This window comes from Protobothrops mucrosquamatus, unplaced genomic scaffold (assembly GCF_001527695.2).
Source record: "Protobothrops mucrosquamatus isolate PMUCROS unplaced genomic scaffold, P.Mucros_1.0 scaffold865, whole genome shotgun sequence".
Classification (NCBI taxonomy): Eukaryota; Metazoa; Chordata; class Lepidosauria; order Squamata; family Viperidae; genus Protobothrops; species Protobothrops mucrosquamatus.
In genome coordinates, this window is record NW_015387120.1 from 268,318 (window position 1) to 284,637 (window position 16,320).

At 44.3% G+C, this 16,320-nt stretch overlaps 1 protein-coding gene across 1 annotated transcript in view; it reads right to left on the reverse strand.

Moving 5' to 3' along the window:
• Nucleotides 1-7,878: 7,878 nt before the first annotated feature.
• LOC107290295 (immunoglobulin superfamily DCC subclass member 4) overlaps nucleotides 7,879-16,320 on the reverse strand; it is a gene marked incomplete at its 5' end in the record, with an annotated part of 20,014 nt that continues 11,572 nt past the window's right edge. Inside the window, 9 exons of the mRNA XM_029284721.1 lie at nucleotides 7,879-7,932; nucleotides 8,359-8,649; nucleotides 9,694-9,855; nucleotides 12,494-12,734; nucleotides 12,959-13,055; nucleotides 13,770-13,907; nucleotides 14,509-14,679; nucleotides 15,158-15,285; nucleotides 16,084-16,267. Coding sequence (XP_029140554.1) covers nucleotides 7,879-7,932; nucleotides 8,359-8,649; nucleotides 9,694-9,855; nucleotides 12,494-12,734; nucleotides 12,959-13,055; nucleotides 13,770-13,907; nucleotides 14,509-14,679; nucleotides 15,158-15,285; nucleotides 16,084-16,267 — 1,466 coding nt within the window. The remainder of the gene's footprint in view (nucleotides 7,933-8,358; nucleotides 8,650-9,693; nucleotides 9,856-12,493; nucleotides 12,735-12,958; nucleotides 13,056-13,769; nucleotides 13,908-14,508; nucleotides 14,680-15,157; nucleotides 15,286-16,083; nucleotides 16,268-16,320) is intronic.

A 16,320-nucleotide genomic window follows, 5' to 3' on the forward strand; every position in this document is an offset into this window, starting at 1 on the left:
ATTAGCCAAATCAAAGGCAATGCCACTATTACAGGCCGGTTTATAATCTGGTTTATAATCCGAGGAGAAGCAGCAGCCCAGAGCCACTGAGAAGCTCAACGCATCTTCCTTGTCCACGGACAGGATATCTCTGCCAGGGCCAAGCTGCTCCTGGGGCCTCTGCTTGCCAACTGCCTCACCGGATTAAGCTGGGCACTGCCCAATTCCGACTTGCCCGACAAGGCACCCCAGGACTCCTTGCCATGTTTCACTGCAACCCGGACAGCTGCGTTCACACGACAGGTGAATTTCCCTTCCAGTTAAGCCTGGCTGCTTTTGCAGCTTAGCCTAAGCTGCAGAGCCATGCCATCCCGCGAGGTTAATTTCACGCTTTTCCGCCTCGTGCCAAGCGAGGCAATGGGCTATTTGGGTAACTGGGTTAAGCGGATTGTGCGAACTCGTCCGGGAGAAAGAAGCAGAAGCGGCCGCAGGCGAGGAAAGAGCAGAGCCTCGAAGCGGCCGCCTCCGACGCGCTCCCAGGCTCCCGGCAGCGCCCAGGCGGAGCGCGGACGCGGTTTATTTACTGCTCCTTGGCACTTTTCCCTCCTTGGAAGAGGCCTTGTTGACAGAACCATGTGCTTTCCAGAGAGGGGAGGGGAGGGGAGGGGGATCCCAAACCCAGCAGCCACCAGCGAGGAGCGGGAAAGGCGCGGGGGAAGGCAGGACACCGGTCGGGTAGGGTGCGGAGCGCGTGCCCCAATCTGGTGGGAAGGGAAGGGAAGGGAAGGGAAGGGAAGGGAAGGGAGGAAGGCGAGAGGGAGATGGGAAAGGAGGAAGGAAGGAAGGGTGTGGAAGGAAGGAAGGAAGGAAGGATGTGGAAGGAAGGAAGGAGAGATCAAGAGAGAGGAAGGAAGGAAGGAAGGAAGGAAGGAAGGAAGGAAGGAAGGAAGGAAGGGTGTGGAAAGAGAGCAAGAGGAAGGAAGGGCGACGGGTGCCCCAATCTGGTGGGAAGGGAAGGAAGGAAGGAAGGAAGGGTGTGGAAAGAGAGCAAGAGGAAGGAANTGGCTGGATTGGGTCACTGAAGCAGGAGGCCTGAGCTTAAATGGACGCCAGAAGATGGTAGAGGACAGGAAGGCCTGGAGGAACGATGGGTCGGACATGACTTTGCAACTAACAACAACAAAAAAAAGTATCTTCCTTCCCAGGAAGATCTGTGGAGACTGCAAGAAAGATAAATCCTGCCATTCAGTCAGAATTGAAGAAGCTTATGGGATGAGAAGCGGAACGTCTTCAAGGAAAAACAAAGTCCGGTTGCCTTGTGAAAAAGCACCTTTGGGCTTCCCAGGGTGCAGGGCTTCCCAGATGGGGGCACCCCTCTTTGCAGATGTTTCGCTGGGGATCCCACAATAAAACCAAAACTTTTCTGACAGTATCTTTACTTGGTTGGTTTCAAACAAAAAGGGACTGGAAAGAAAATAAACCAAGGGGGGAAACAATCAGCAGAACAGAAGGCCACTTGGGAAGGTCCCTATCCAGTGGGAACTTAAAGAGTCACGCAGAAGGATCCACAGCATATTATAAGTAAAAAAAAAACACCTTCAAGCAGCATTATTTCATTATGTGCACCAATAGCGTTCAGCAAAAATCATTGGAGGTTTTCAAGAAGAGACTGGATAGCCATTTATCCAAAATGGTATACAGTCTCCTGCTTGATCAGAGGGTTGGACTAGAAGACCTCCAAGGTCCCTTCCAATCCTGTGATTTTATGTTCTACAAAGGATTTTCCCTTGCACAAGCTTACCCTTAATGCCATTTGGTGGTTCAGCCTATGTGCCTGATCTATATAAGAGAGTTTCCAGATACTGTACAGGCGCATTTCTTTCAATCGGAATATTTGTAAGTATTCATACTTAAAAACGATGCATTTATGGGTTATTCTCTTCGGTCATCTAGTTTCAGTCTCAGTTCTAATTATAAAGGAGCCAAAGTCTTAAGGAGAGGACATACAATACCGTTTCGGACAAGGGATTACCAAACATTGAAACCAGATTCCTTCCCTTGATGGAGATAGCCAAGCAAAACAGTTCGCTCCACAGAACGGCTACTGAATTCCACTCCCCTGTCACTAACAGATTAGACCCAAGCTGGTAATAACCATTCCAACTGCATTAGAGGCACTTTGATGGGTAATTAGTCGAAAAACCAGAGGAGAGGGAATGAAATGCAGAAAATGAAACAATTGCTACTTTTAGAGGGGAAAAGTATTACTCGTGCAGGAGGCTACAATTACATTCCACCAAAATAAGATAGGCCACTCTTGAGTACTTTGTCAATATTAGCAATGGGTTTACTGGAGCTGATGTAGAAGAGTAGGCAGAGCTGGGAGGTGTAGTTAAATGAGTCATCAGTCTAGAACAGGCATGTCAAACTCGCGACATCATGCGACGTATCTGGATTTTCCCCCCATTGCCGGCAATGGGGTGGGCGCGGTTTCGGCGTTTGACATGCCTGGTCTAGAATCATTATGTTCCCACAAACGGTCTAATCCAATCCCTCTTGAATTCCATTGACACTTATCTGGTGACAATTTAGTGTTGAAATTTAGTTGAATAGATTCTTGGGTATAGGCTTGAGCAATAAATGCTCTGAACTGCAACTTAACCTATGGTCCTGATTGTTTGAGCCTGACAGATGAACAGGAACACCCAGTTGTGAGTTCTGGCATCACACAAGCTGTTTTTTTGCTAATAGTGGATAATTAAATAAGTCACAACTAGCTAAATTGTAAGCCAGAACCATGATTTCCAACTCACAATAGACAGGTCTGTATCACATGCTAACCCAAATCAAATAAACCACCATTATGGTTCACCATAATGTAGGAAGCTACTCACCAGCTGTACTCACCACTCCATAAAACAGCTAGGGTCTCCCAGACCAAGATGGCACATTTTTGCAATTTACAAAAAGATTACCTGGGAACTATGTTATCTGTACAGGTAAATGTTAGCCAAGCCTGAATGGATTCTACCCGGTTTCCTTAAAAAAATAAAATAAAATCCAAAGTTGATTTGGGGGAAAAAGCTTGATGGAATTTAGTCGATTTTAATGGTCCTTGTTCCTACAAGGATGCTTTGACAGGATCACTTGGTCTGACAAGACAGAAGACCTTGAAATAAAATGGATTCTGAGAGCTTATCGGAAGAGATCAGGGTTTTTTCTATGTGGGATGAGAAGGTGAAGGGGGGACCTTAAGCATCTGGCCTTGTGGATCTCAAAAAAGGACTTTGTAGCTCTATCAACCAGAATATTTGTGGTCCACAAAGCATGATCTAATGCAGGACTTCCCAAACTTGACAACTTTATGAGATGTGGATCTCAACTCTCAGAATTCTGCAGCCAGCAAGTTAAAGCTTGCTGCAGCCATGTCTTAAAGTTGCCAAGTTTGGGAACCCCTAATCTAAAGACTTAACAACTGTGTAAACACAGCACACCTATCCAAAACAAGTCACCCCTACTGGCTTATTGACTTGGGTGAACTATACCAAGGGAGTTCACACATGGAGATAATTCATGTTTTGTGCAAGCAGTCATTACACTAAGCTTGGAAGCATGGCTTAGAGACAATAGGCAGTTGCTTAGCATGAGTTGTACATTTCATCAATTTTTTAAAGGCGTAACTTAATAACAGAGGCATTAGCCGGGTTAAATTTGTTTGTGGTTTATGATCATTTGTGGCATGGTATAATTCCAGGCACTGCAGTATGAATTAGAAATTAAACTGTGGCTGAAAAGATCATAACAACGCAAACCCAACCAATTATCTCAGTGAAATGATTTTTGACTCTGTTTTTTCTTTTCTCCTGTTTCTTAAGATCATCTTTTAACATGTGGGTATTTATATATTTAATAGGAAGAATGGGAAGATAATGGATGTTACACAATTAAGGGGCTTGATTATTGATAGAAATAGGTCACAGCTGAATTAATGTTGCAAAATGATTAGTACATTTTCTTTCCTTGCAGAATGATCTACTGTATGTGTTTTTACTTGCTTTCAAACCATTTGTTAAATAATTGCTAGTATGTTAACTAGATCCTGTCCATTTTGATTAGAACAATGTTTGAAGGCTAATACTGTACATATCACCTTTAATTAAATTTAAGAGAATCCCTTGTAATATTATGTCTGTCTGCCTGCCACGGACGGACGGACGGACGGACGGACGGAATCTATCTATCTATCTATCTATCTATCTATCTATCTATCTATCTATCTATCTATCTATCTATCTATCTATCTATCTATCTATCTATCTATCATCTATCTATCTATCTATCTATCTATCTATCTATCTATCTATCTATCTATCTATCTATCTATCTATCTATCTATCTATCATCTATCTATCTATATCTATTGTCTTTTTCCATCTATCAATTATCTATCATCTGTATTTCTATCATGTTTATCATCTCTTATCTATCATCTCTTTTGATGTTACGGTGAAGCCCTATAAAACTTTCACAGAATGAACTGAGATTTGAACTCAAGGAATCTCATTGGAACGGATTATAGCACAACACGCTTTTAAAATCTGCTTCAGCAGTTTCATGAACTGGCATTAAAGATCACATGGGGGCATCAAACTATGAAATACCCTGTATAAATTGGAGCTTTTCTAAATGTCGTTGTCAGAGTTGTAAGCAAACACTCGTGTGTGTCAAAACCTAACTCATTCTTTTCAGGCCATTTCTGATATTGTTTAGCGACATTTATCACAATCTGTGTCAATGAATTCTACAGGCGTTTAAAGCAGGAGACAAAAAGAAAGAAGAAAGTGTGACCAAAGAGCAAAATCTACTGCTTTATTTTCATTTTTTAAAAAAAACCAAAAAAACAAAACAAAACACCAGCATGAGGTAGTTGTGTTAAGGGGAAGGGGGAAGACACAGTAGAGAAGAGGTGTAAAGAGGCTACGCTAGAACACACACACTTATTATTTTTTTCCTCTCTTTTATACAAAATTAAATAATATAAAGATGCTCTGAAGAAATTAAAAAATACATTGTCATACGTTAAAAAAGGAGGGAAGAGACAGGTCCAATACCTAAAATATTAGGTACAAGAATTCAGAGGCCTACGTTGGCAGAAACGTCTCCCGCAAATCGAATGCGAAGAAAGGGAATCCTCCGTAGATCCCAGTCACTTCAATGGGGCTGGTGTGGGGAAAGTCCCCAATAGCCCCTTAACCTAAATGCACAGATTGGTGAGGCAGCCCAGGGGGCTGAAGAAACGTCTCAAGTTTTCAGTAACAAGCTGTTAGAAGCACTTGCAGAGTGTGTAATAAGAAACTGCAGCGCCTACTTTACAAAAGAGTCATGTTACGCCATGGAAGCAAGATCTGTGACAGAGAGGGCTTTCTGCTCCAAACCCCAAAGACATGAGGGGAAAAGCCAACACCATTTATTTATTTTATTTTTTTAAAAAAAATGCTGCATTCCGAGAAAGGAACCTCCGTGGTTGAGAAAATGGGTTGCATCAGAATGGAAAACCATGGTTTCAATCCCTCCATAGCCTCCACCATCCTACCAGAACCGATGAAGTTTCTTGGATGAAGGCGAAACATTTCCTTCTTCTTCTTCCTCAAAGAAAAAACAGTTGAGCTGCCTTTTAGAAAAGCACCTTTGAGAAAACTATGACCTGGATGACTGAGAATCTCCACCAACTTGGCCGAGTCATCTGTCTAGTTCTTCAAAAGAGTCCACAGAAAGAGGGCTAATCTTCAACAGCCCTCAGTCTGAAAGGGTCCAATCCACTTCGGACCACAATGATAAGGCTAGGTTTGCAAGATCCACCAAAGCTTGCTCCACCACGGTGTATGGAAGAATCCACAAGTGGTTGGCTTTGGGAAAAGAGGCTGGTTATAAACCATGATTTACAAACCAAGTGGTTGGCTGAACATACGTGGCTAATTTTCATTCAGGTAGTTTGATTCTGGCTTAGTGTATGGTGTGCTCCAGGCCTGTCTCAAAGCCTAAGCAGGCTAATTGTTTCAGTGTCCTGCAGACCGAAGCCACAATAACAAGGAACTCCCATGAGGGTCAAATCTTCTTAACCAGGTGATGGAGGAAAACCTGTGGTTCTTGCATCGCACGCAGCCATGTTTCTTTAACCATGGATAATAAAATCAACCAAATGAGTAGGTTCACACTACTCATAAAGATTACAACGTCCACATTTTCCGGCAGCCACTCCAAGATTGCTCTAAGACAGACATGTCAAACTCGTGACGTCACGTGACGTCACACGACGTATCGGAGCTTTTTTGCCATTGCTGGCAATGGGGTGGGCGCGGCTCCGGTATGATGAAACTGGCCCGTGGGCCGGCAGTTTGACACCCCTGCTCTAAGACCTTGGTAATCTCCCCAGCTGAGGACTCTCTGCTAATCTCTGGGGAATGGATTTACACAATGGGTCATACATTATTGCAACAAGAAAAGTATCAGTAGTGGGGTCTTCAAGTCTAAGACAAGTAGGGACAGTCCACTGCATTGTTCCTGAATCTAAATCATGCATCATTTTTTAAAAACTTCACCACTGAAAGAGGGTCCATACAAGATGATCCACCTTTAGAATTGGGGGGGAATGTAAATTATGTTCCACATCATGCTTATTTCAAGAGAATGCCATTGGACTGAAGGTTTTTCACTGCAGCACCAACACTACTTTTCATAACTTAGCAGCTCTGATTAGAGGGGAACGCTGGCCAAAAAATGGAACCAAATCATAAAGAAAGCCTTCAGTTCTTTTCTTGTTGGAGCTAAGGTACAAACACAGTGGTTGCATGACACGTTTCCTAGTCACAGTCCATCTCTTAGGCATCTCTGGGAGACTAACGCACATCTGATGCAAAATACACCTGCAGGTTGTCCTGATGTGATTTACACTAGCCACACTTTGCATCAAACCCACAATGCCAGAACATACTAGCCGGAAGCTGACAAGATTGATGTATTTACTGAGTGTTCAGCTAAACCTCTAACCATCTCGAAGCTAATAGGAAAGAAAATCACAGCCAGGCAATTGAGAATATCCCTCTGATTCAGTGCCTGAGTTCACACAACATGCTAAGCCAAGTTATTCTTTATCAGAGTTTGCTAACTAAACTAGCTAGGTTGGCAAGCCACATTCAGCGATAACCTATGGATTATACACCGTAAGGGTGGGGTGGGGGGTCACTCAACATGCTTAAGCTACAAATGAACAAACCCTACTTTGCCTTGGTGCATTGTGTGGAAACAGTCTTCGCCTAGAGACTGGCAGTGATTTTGAAGGGAGTTAAAAGTGACTTGATGGTTTTAGTCAAACAAAACTGATAAGGTTTTTGAGACCTGGGAAAGAAAATATTTTCACAATTATCCTAATCAAAAGATCCTTGCAAAAATACAAATGTACTGTATATTAGCCTAATGCAAATTTATTTTTTTCACAGTTCACGATGGACTGTGTTGTGTTTGGAGACTGATGTGTCTTTTTAGGAAAACAGTGTTGGCAAAAAATTGCCTTTGGCTTTAGTGCTACATCAGCACCTACAAAAGCAGAACAAGGGATTCTATGGAATCTTCTGAGGCCATCTGACTTATTGCTCTCCATCTCTGCTTCATTTCACCCTTTGGAGGTGTAGAAGAATGGCGCCTAAGATCTGATCCACCATTCAGAAGAGCAGATCAGCTCCAGGACCAACCTCATGATGTCTCACGAAACAATCTTCCTCTCAAAGCAACTGGTTATGTGACAGCTGCAGTCTGGTAGTAAAATGGTGTATGTAGCCAGTGGGCTAGAAAGAGGCCTATGGGCCTTACGCTGCCTACTCCTGGATCTTGTGAAACACAACATTAACTCATGATTGGTATGAAGTTCACCGATTCTCCGTAGCGGTTGCAGAGTGGCTTGGGAAGAAAGGAGAGAGAGAGAGCAGAACACAATACTCAGTGGGAGGAAGGTCCTCCTTATAAAATCTTAGGGAGCTAATACCCTTCCCTTCCAAACCGCGAGTTATGAGACTATTTAGTGCCATGAAGGCCTAAGTCTTAATAGCTATTACGTTTCTCCTAGCTCTGCCATGGCTGAGAATTTAATCAAAGCTCTCATCAAAGGTGGTGGACACATGCTGCATTTTCAAACCCCAAAGGCGAGTCAGTTATACTAGCGAGGCCACCATGCAGAAGGCCTTGTGGTTGGGCCGTGGGAAGAGCATCACACAAGATGGGCTGTGTGTCCACTTCCCCTTTGTGAGATGATTCAGAGTCCCCACTCCCTCCAGGCTGGGGGAGCCCTCCATCTGTTCCATGTGATTTGGAAGCTCTTTGGCGAGCCTCTTTCTTGATCTTTAGCAACGTATCCGCTGCTTCAGGCTCACTCTGGTCATCTCGGTCCCGGGATATAACACTGAGATCCTGCTGAGAGGAGGTATAAGAAACCTGTTCAGGTAGGTCTTCCATGGGGAATGGTTCTGGCTCACCATCCTCACAGGGAGTCCGTTCCAGGTCCAGCATGTGGAGTTGGGAACCACAATCTCGGTTGGAGGCTAAGAAATCCGAATGGACAATGACCTCAGCTTCCAGTTGATTGAGGCTACTGGGCGGGTGCTCCTTTTTTGCTTCATTCTTAGAAGTAAAAAAACAACAACAAGGATTCTTAGAAATGTACAGATGGACGTGGCCACTGAGACCAACAAACCCAACTCCCTGTTAGAGCAAAAAACCCGATTTAATAATGATAACCTTTATTGTCATTTTTTTTCCCTGTGGGCACAGCGGCACACATTGAAAATGAAATTTAGTTGCTTGCTCTCAAGTGTACACAAACATAACACTCATTTAAAAACATACTATAGACAACATATGTATAGACCGACACCCTTACATATAAGTAACATATAAATATTAATCACTGTCCATCTTGAATGCCTAACAGAAGGAGGAAGCTTGAGAGTTCATAAAGTTAATACTGTATGGAACAAAGCTGTGACTGAATCTGGATGTTTTGCTTTGGATACCATGGAGCCCCCTCCTCCCAGAAGGTAACAAGGAAAACAGGTCGTGAAGAGGATGTGTAGTGTCCCAGACAATGTTGCGGACCCTGCTCAAGCAACGCCTGGATGGAAGGGAGTGAACTGCTAATAATCTTTTCTGCTGTTCTCACCACTCTCTGCATTGTCTTCCTATCTGAAGCATCACTGCTTCAGACAGGAGTGAGCAAGAACATGTTTCAAAGTGGGCCTACCCAGGAAGCATAAGGTAGACACAGGAGAAAGATGCTAGTGCACCTTAACCTGACATTTTTTATACTTGCTTGGACTAGAACATCCGTAATTCTTAGCCAGGTGAGCTGTGACTAGTCTACCTTCAGAATCCCGCTATTTAGCATACCGGGAAACCATCAGGAGGCTGGGAGTTTATTTTGCTATATTATTTTGACGGGCCGTACACAAAATTCAGAGCAGAAACAACCAAATGATGCACAGCTCCTGCAAAGAGTGCAATGCTCTGCTCAAAGCACGATCAATCACACAACCAGTATTATAAGTGAAGCTGAGCGCCTTAAGACAACTTCACGCTCTCCATAGGTAATGTTAGTCTTTTAACTAAGTGGTGGGTCTCCTTCCCCTTACGGACAAAAAAAAAAGTCTTCCTGCTGGGAATACACACCGTGACAACCTCGTAAACCAGAGCTTGCAACAAGAGCTTCTGTCCACCATTGGAGACCATCTTCAGTGATCCATTCAAAGCCATGGTGGGCTCTTTTGGAATTGAGACTCCGTAGCCAGCGATGCCGCTTGTCCAGCTGTTCAGAGGTTTCCCCCACGGAGGCTGCAGAATCAAAAGAAAAAGCACATTATTTCTAATCCCATACTTGTATTTATCTGCTTAAGGCTATTTTATTTGCCCTTCCTTCTTATTTTAATTTTACAGTGCTTTACAAGAGTTCTCAGCATAATATATAACAACACGATCACAGCTTCATTATAAAGATCCCAAGACAACAGATAATAATAATAATAATAATAATAATAATAATAATAATAATAATAATAATAGTAGTAAAGTTGGAAGGGACCTTGAAGGTCATCTAGTCCAACCCCCTGCTCAGGCAGGAAACCCTATACCAGTGGTTCTCAACCTTTTTAATGCCGTGACCCCAACCGGTCGTAAGTCGAGGACTAAACCGGTCGTAAGCCGAGGACTAAACCGGTCGTAAGTCAAGGACTAAACCGGTCGTAAGTCGAGGACTAAACCGGTTGTAAGTCGAGGACTTTCCCTGCCCGGGAGCGCCGCGCATGCGTGGTTCCGCCCCCTGCGCCGGCCGAGGCGTAGCTGGCAAGCGGCAGAGACGGAGCAGGCCGACCACCAGCTAGCCCAGCCCAAGGGAGGTAAGGCACCCACCGGAAAAGGGGAAAAAAATGGCGGACAAAAAAAATGGCGGACAGCCTTGCTTGGCGACCCCCATGAAATGGTCGATCGACCCCAAATGGGGTCCCGACCCACAGGTTGAGAACCACTGCCCTATACCATTTCGGACAAATGGCTGTCCAGTCTCTTCTTAAAAACTTCCAGGGTTGGAGCCTTCACCGCTTCTGGAGGCAGGTTGTTCCACTGGTTAATTGTTCCAACTGTCAGGAAGTTTCTCCTTAGTTCTAGGTTGCTTCTCTCCTTGATGAGTTTCCACCCGTTGCTTCTTGTCCTGCCTTCAGGCGCCTTGGAAAATAGATCTGGATGAAGAAAAAGGCTTTGGCTAGAAAAAACTCAACTTGGTATAAAATCGATGGTTCCTGACTGCTGGTCATGTTCTGCTTCATTTCGTAACTCAAAAACTTCTTCAAGGATAATGGATAGTAATGCAACTGAAAAATTGGAGGCAGAAGGGTACTGTAACCAGATTGTCACTGTTCAAAAATTACAGATAAATATATACATGTATGAGAAGTCTTCATATAGGCGGTAGTTTGTCTGGTTTTACTTTCTGTTCCTTTTCCCTTTTTCTGTTCTGCTAAGTTAAAAAAATAAAAGCCATTTTTTTAAAAAAAAGAAAAGAAATGCAGCCACTGAGCAGATGGTGTGTATGTGCTTGCAAACAACTTTCAAGATGGAAAAGTCTCTTGCTTGTCCCCGCAAAGTGCAAAAAGCAGGACAGACATAAACACAAAGACACACACACACACCAGCGCACAAACATGTCTTAGCGGGTCAACTTTCAACTTTCAGCAGTCTATTTGCTTCCCTCTGGTGGCTACGCAGATGCAGGCAGGACCTACTGCTTTTAGAGTCGGTGTGTGCATTTGTGCTTTTAGTGCATTTGTAAATGCTGGACTTGGAAGTTATCAGCAAACCTTTTAAATGGGAAAAGGAGTGGGGAGGAGGGTAAGAAAGTGGGGGGCAGGGCCAGTTGAAGGCAATACAGGTAGGCCTTGACTTACAACCATTCATTTGAGCAACCATCTGAAGTTATAATAGGTAAAAGTACTGTAAAGCAGGGGTTCTCAACCCCCGGTCCGTGGACCAGTACCGGGCTGCAGCATGCCAGCAACCGGGCCGTGCAAAAAAGCGAAGCCCCATCTGTGGGATGCAGGCAACACGCAAAACCACGCTCCCTCCAGTCCGCAGAAAAATATTTCTCCATGGAAACAGTCCCTGGTCCCCCAAAGGTTGGGGGCCACTGCTGTAAAAGTTTTGCTGTCCAGTCATGTCTGTCTCTAGGGAGCAGTGCTCATTTCCTTTTCTTAGCAGAGGGACCCAGCGTTATTTGAAGACATTTCCATGGTGGAAGGTCATTAAAGAGATCCAACGTGAAACGAAGGAGAAACTTCCTGACAGTGAGAAGAGTTACTCAACAGAATGGCTTGCCTCCTGGAGTTGTGGGTGCTCCATTACTGGAGGTCTTCAAGAAAAGATTAGACAATCATTTGTCTGGGATGGTATAAGGTGTCCTGCCTTAAGCAGGGGGTTGGATGAGAAGACCTCCCAGGTCCCTCCCAGTCCTATGATTCTGTGTTCCATGTTAAGCATCCACCAATTAGTTTCCCTAGCTTCCAATCTGACTGCTTCTTCTCCTGAGGTGATGACTTTGGTGTCAGCTGAGGATCTAGAAGTGGGTGAGGGATGCAAATGGGAAATCCCACCGGCTCCTCTCCCATTTGTTTTAGTCAATCCCATAATTACCTTAAGCATTCTCCACAGGGTACAAAGGTAAACATAAACAGATGAGGTAAATTAGGCCAATTAAACATTCCCTCATGAAATGAAATGCTCCCGACAAACTCTAGGAAGAACTAAGCTGGGAGGAAAGGAAGCCTCCTGGAAGAGAAGCAGCTTGGCCAGAGAAAGTCAAAGAAGAATCAGAGAACTCACCAGAGCTGGGGTGGCGATGGGGGGGATAAAAAATCTACAGTATCTACTTCTCCAGAAGAAGAATGGGTTCCCATAGAACACGATGAAAGGATCCCGACCATACCTTTATTGGAATGTGGCCCACACTGTCCTCCAGAGGACTAGCACGGATGAGACCATGGGCTTCAGTCAGCTCTGCACAGTCGCTCGGAGGTGAGGGGGCACCATCCGAGAGGGGAGCCATAAGGGACTCCATTTCATGAGAAGTTGATGGGATCACCGATAGGGGCGCTGCTGCCTGCCGGTTCCGGTGGTGATACGTATGGCCTCCTGAAGCTTGGGAATCCAAACCAGGCACAGATTTCCTGCAGAAAGGAAGGAGACAGTTTTTTGTTCTGCTTGGTGGCCTTGTTTTCACAGGGGGGGGGCATTTAAAGATAAAATGATCCCTCCCCATCTTGATAGGGTGCCATCAATTCCACACTTCCCAATTCTTTAACAACGTTCACCCTGGCACACAGGTAGCGGGCAGAAGAGAAGGCAGACAACTGGGCTCATGTGTTGGAGGCAACGCTGAAACACAACTTACCTCAGGTTATTGTTGCGAAAGCTGGCGCAGGCACAGAAGACAATACAAAGCAGGCAAATTGCTACCGTGACCCCGGTGACAGAATGAACTAAGATATCTGCAGGTAAAGGACAAAGGAGAACATGAAGAGGAGGAAGAGGAAGAAGAGAGGAAGACTTTTTCTTCTCCCTAGAAGAGAGAGAGGGAGGGAGGGACTGATTAAAACCCTCCCCCTGAACTTCTGTTATTGAGAAGGGACCTGATCCTGGGTCCCCATGGTGTCAATTCTATGTCAAGATATACCACAGTGTTTCTATTCTATTCTATTCTATTCTATTCTATTCTATTCTATTCTATTCTATTCTATTCTATTCCATTCCATTCCATTCCATTCCATTCCACTCCACTCCACTCCACTCCACTCCACTCCACACCACTCCACATTCTATTCTATTCTATTCCATTCCATTCCATTCCACTCCACTCCACTCCATTCCATTCCATTCCATAGTCTATTCCGTTCCTTATTCTATTCTATTCTATTCTATTCTATTCTATTCTATTCTATTCTATTCTATTCTATTCTATTATATTCCATTCCATTCCATTCCATTCCATTCCATTCCACTCCACTCCACTCCACTCCACTCCACTCTACTCCACTCCACTCTACTCTACTCTACTCTACTCCATTCCATTCCATAGTCTATTCCGTTCCTTATTCTATTATACTCTACTCTACTCTACTCTACTCTACTCTACTCTACTCTACTCCATTCCATTCCATTCCATTCCATTCCACTCCATTTTAAGAGAAGCCAGCAGCCGTTACCTGTGAGTCCCTCCCGCAAGGTCTGCACATCTTTCACGCTAGAGTAGGGTCCTGATCCTACGACTGTCTTGGCTCCCATCTTGAAGAAATATCTGGTGTCGCTCTCCAGTCCGTTAACTTCAGCGCTGAAGGTACTGCCTGAAGAAGAGAGGAATTCTGGATGTGGTATCGGATCCCAATATTCCAGCCCCAAGCTTGCTGCAAGTTGAAGCTGCTTTCCTCCTGCCCAGATGACCGATGCTCCCCAGGGATGTCCGCAGGGAGTTGCTCAAAAAAGTGATGCCCATTAAAAAAAAAATATGACAGAATAACAGAGTTGGAAGGAACCTTGGAAGTCTTCTAGCCCAACCCTCTGCTCAGGCAGAAAATCCCATGTCATTCCAGACAAATGGCTGTCCAATCTCTTCGTAAAAGCCTCCAGTGATTAATTGTTCTAACTGTCAGGACGTTTCTCCTAAGTTCAAGATTGCTTCTCTCCTTGATTAGTTTCCATCCGTTGCTTCTTGTCCTGCCTTCAGGCGCTTTGGAGGATAGCTTGACTCCCTCTTCTCTGTGGCAGCCTCTGAGACATTGGAACCCTGCTAGTGTGTCAACCCTAGTCGTTCTTTTCATCAAACTTAACAAAAGAAAGAGTGGGAGTTCAATTGCAGGATTGTGGTCAACATCTTGAATTTTGGACACCCCCTCCTCTTGCAGACAACCTTGGATGTCTCTGTGCATTGGCGGACACAATGCTTACCCTCTTTGGTCAACAGAGTCCACATCTCGTCCGGCTGGGTGAAGTTGGCATTGTAGAGGATGACATATTCCACAATGATGCCGTTCGGTTCCAAGGGGGGACACCAGTGAAGCTGGACCGCGTTTGGGTTGATCGGGTGTAGCCGCAGGTCAGAGGGGGGAGTCGAGGGCCCTACAGGAGAGCAGCAGAAGCAACAGGAGACAGGAAGCAAGCAAGAGAAGGGGAGTTGGATGAACCTCTGACACTCTTCCCCCCGTCCCCAGATTCCTTCCTAAATCGAATCCAATCCAATCAAATCAAATCCAGCCCTAGGGCCATATATGAACAAAACATCTAATAAGACTACTACATGTCTGTCTGTCTGTCTGTCTGTCTGTCTGCCTGTCTATCTAAAAATAAAAGTAAAGTAGAGTAGAATAGAGTAAAGTAAAGTAAAGTAAAGTAAAGTAAAGTAAAGTAAAGAAAAGAAAGTAAAGTAAAGTAAAAAGTAAAGTAAAGTAAAATAAAGTAATAAAACAAAACAAAGACTAGAATCTTGTGGGCTTTCTTTTTTTGAGGACACCTTTTCCACTAGTACTAAAATTAATATCCTCCTTTGCATCCCCCTCCCCTCCCATCCTCAGGCAACATTTCAGGCTGCTGGACTTACTGTCTGGGAGGGTGAAGCATTCCACCACATTTCCAAACGGACTGTCCATCCCGACACCGTTGGACTGCACCGCAAACTCGTATCTCGTGAAGGGTTTCAGTCCGCTAATAAGCACATCCTCTTTAGAGCTACGGAGAAGAAGAAAAAAATTCCCATAAGAGGATGAAACCGTGATCACAGGAGCGGGTGTCCTTCAGAGACTGGCAAGATTTTTGGCAGCCTTTGAATAGCACAATCATAGAAAGATAGGGCTGGAAGGGAAGGAAATGTCTCGGTTGCCAATGTGGGGCCCTTACCAGCTTCTGATTTAGCTGTTATTTTATCGGCGGGATGTAAAAACAGATTAAAATCTGGTGGGCCAGAAAATCCGACAACTACCCAAAGAGATTTCTCTGGGTTGATCATGGATATCTAGAAAGTCTAGTCAGGGTTATACACAAGAAAAAGAAAGATTAAAGTATCTTAAAGTATGCCAAAACAACTTAGAAAGCTAAATACTGTAATATAAAGGCAACTGGACTTTGTTTTTCCTTGAAGACGTTTCATTTCTCACCCCAGAAGCTTTTTTCAGAACTGAAGAAGCTTCTTGGATGAGAAGCAAAAGGTCTTCAAAGAAAAACAAAAAAGTCCCGTTGCTTCTTGAAAAAGTACCTTTGGGACAACCAAGACCTGGATGACTAAGAATCTCCATAAACAGAGTAATATAAAAGAGAAAGCATGAATGCTCCTCACTAAATGATCTGAATGGTTCCAATAAGAAAAAAAAGTCCATTTTTAATTCTTTGGTAAGAAAAGCCCCCACATTAGTTCTGCTTGCAACTGTCTACGACCCAACAATGACATCACAGCATGACCCAAATGACTTCATTTGTGCAATGTATCGCGATCCTTGGGATGATCACTTACACTGCTGAGGATGCTCCTACCTTGTGTAATACATCACAAGCGAGGCATTCTTTAACCCCCAGGGGCTGAAACGGACTGTGTAGTTGACAATCTTCGTGGTGGTGAAGTCGGGTTTCTTCCACCGCAACCAAACTGTTGTGGAACTATTGGAATCAACATGGAGATGGCCAGGAGGTGGTGGGGGACCTTTCTGAACTGGAAGATCTGAGAAGATAATCAGGGAGGAGGAGAAAGAGGAGGAGGAGGAGGAGGAGGAG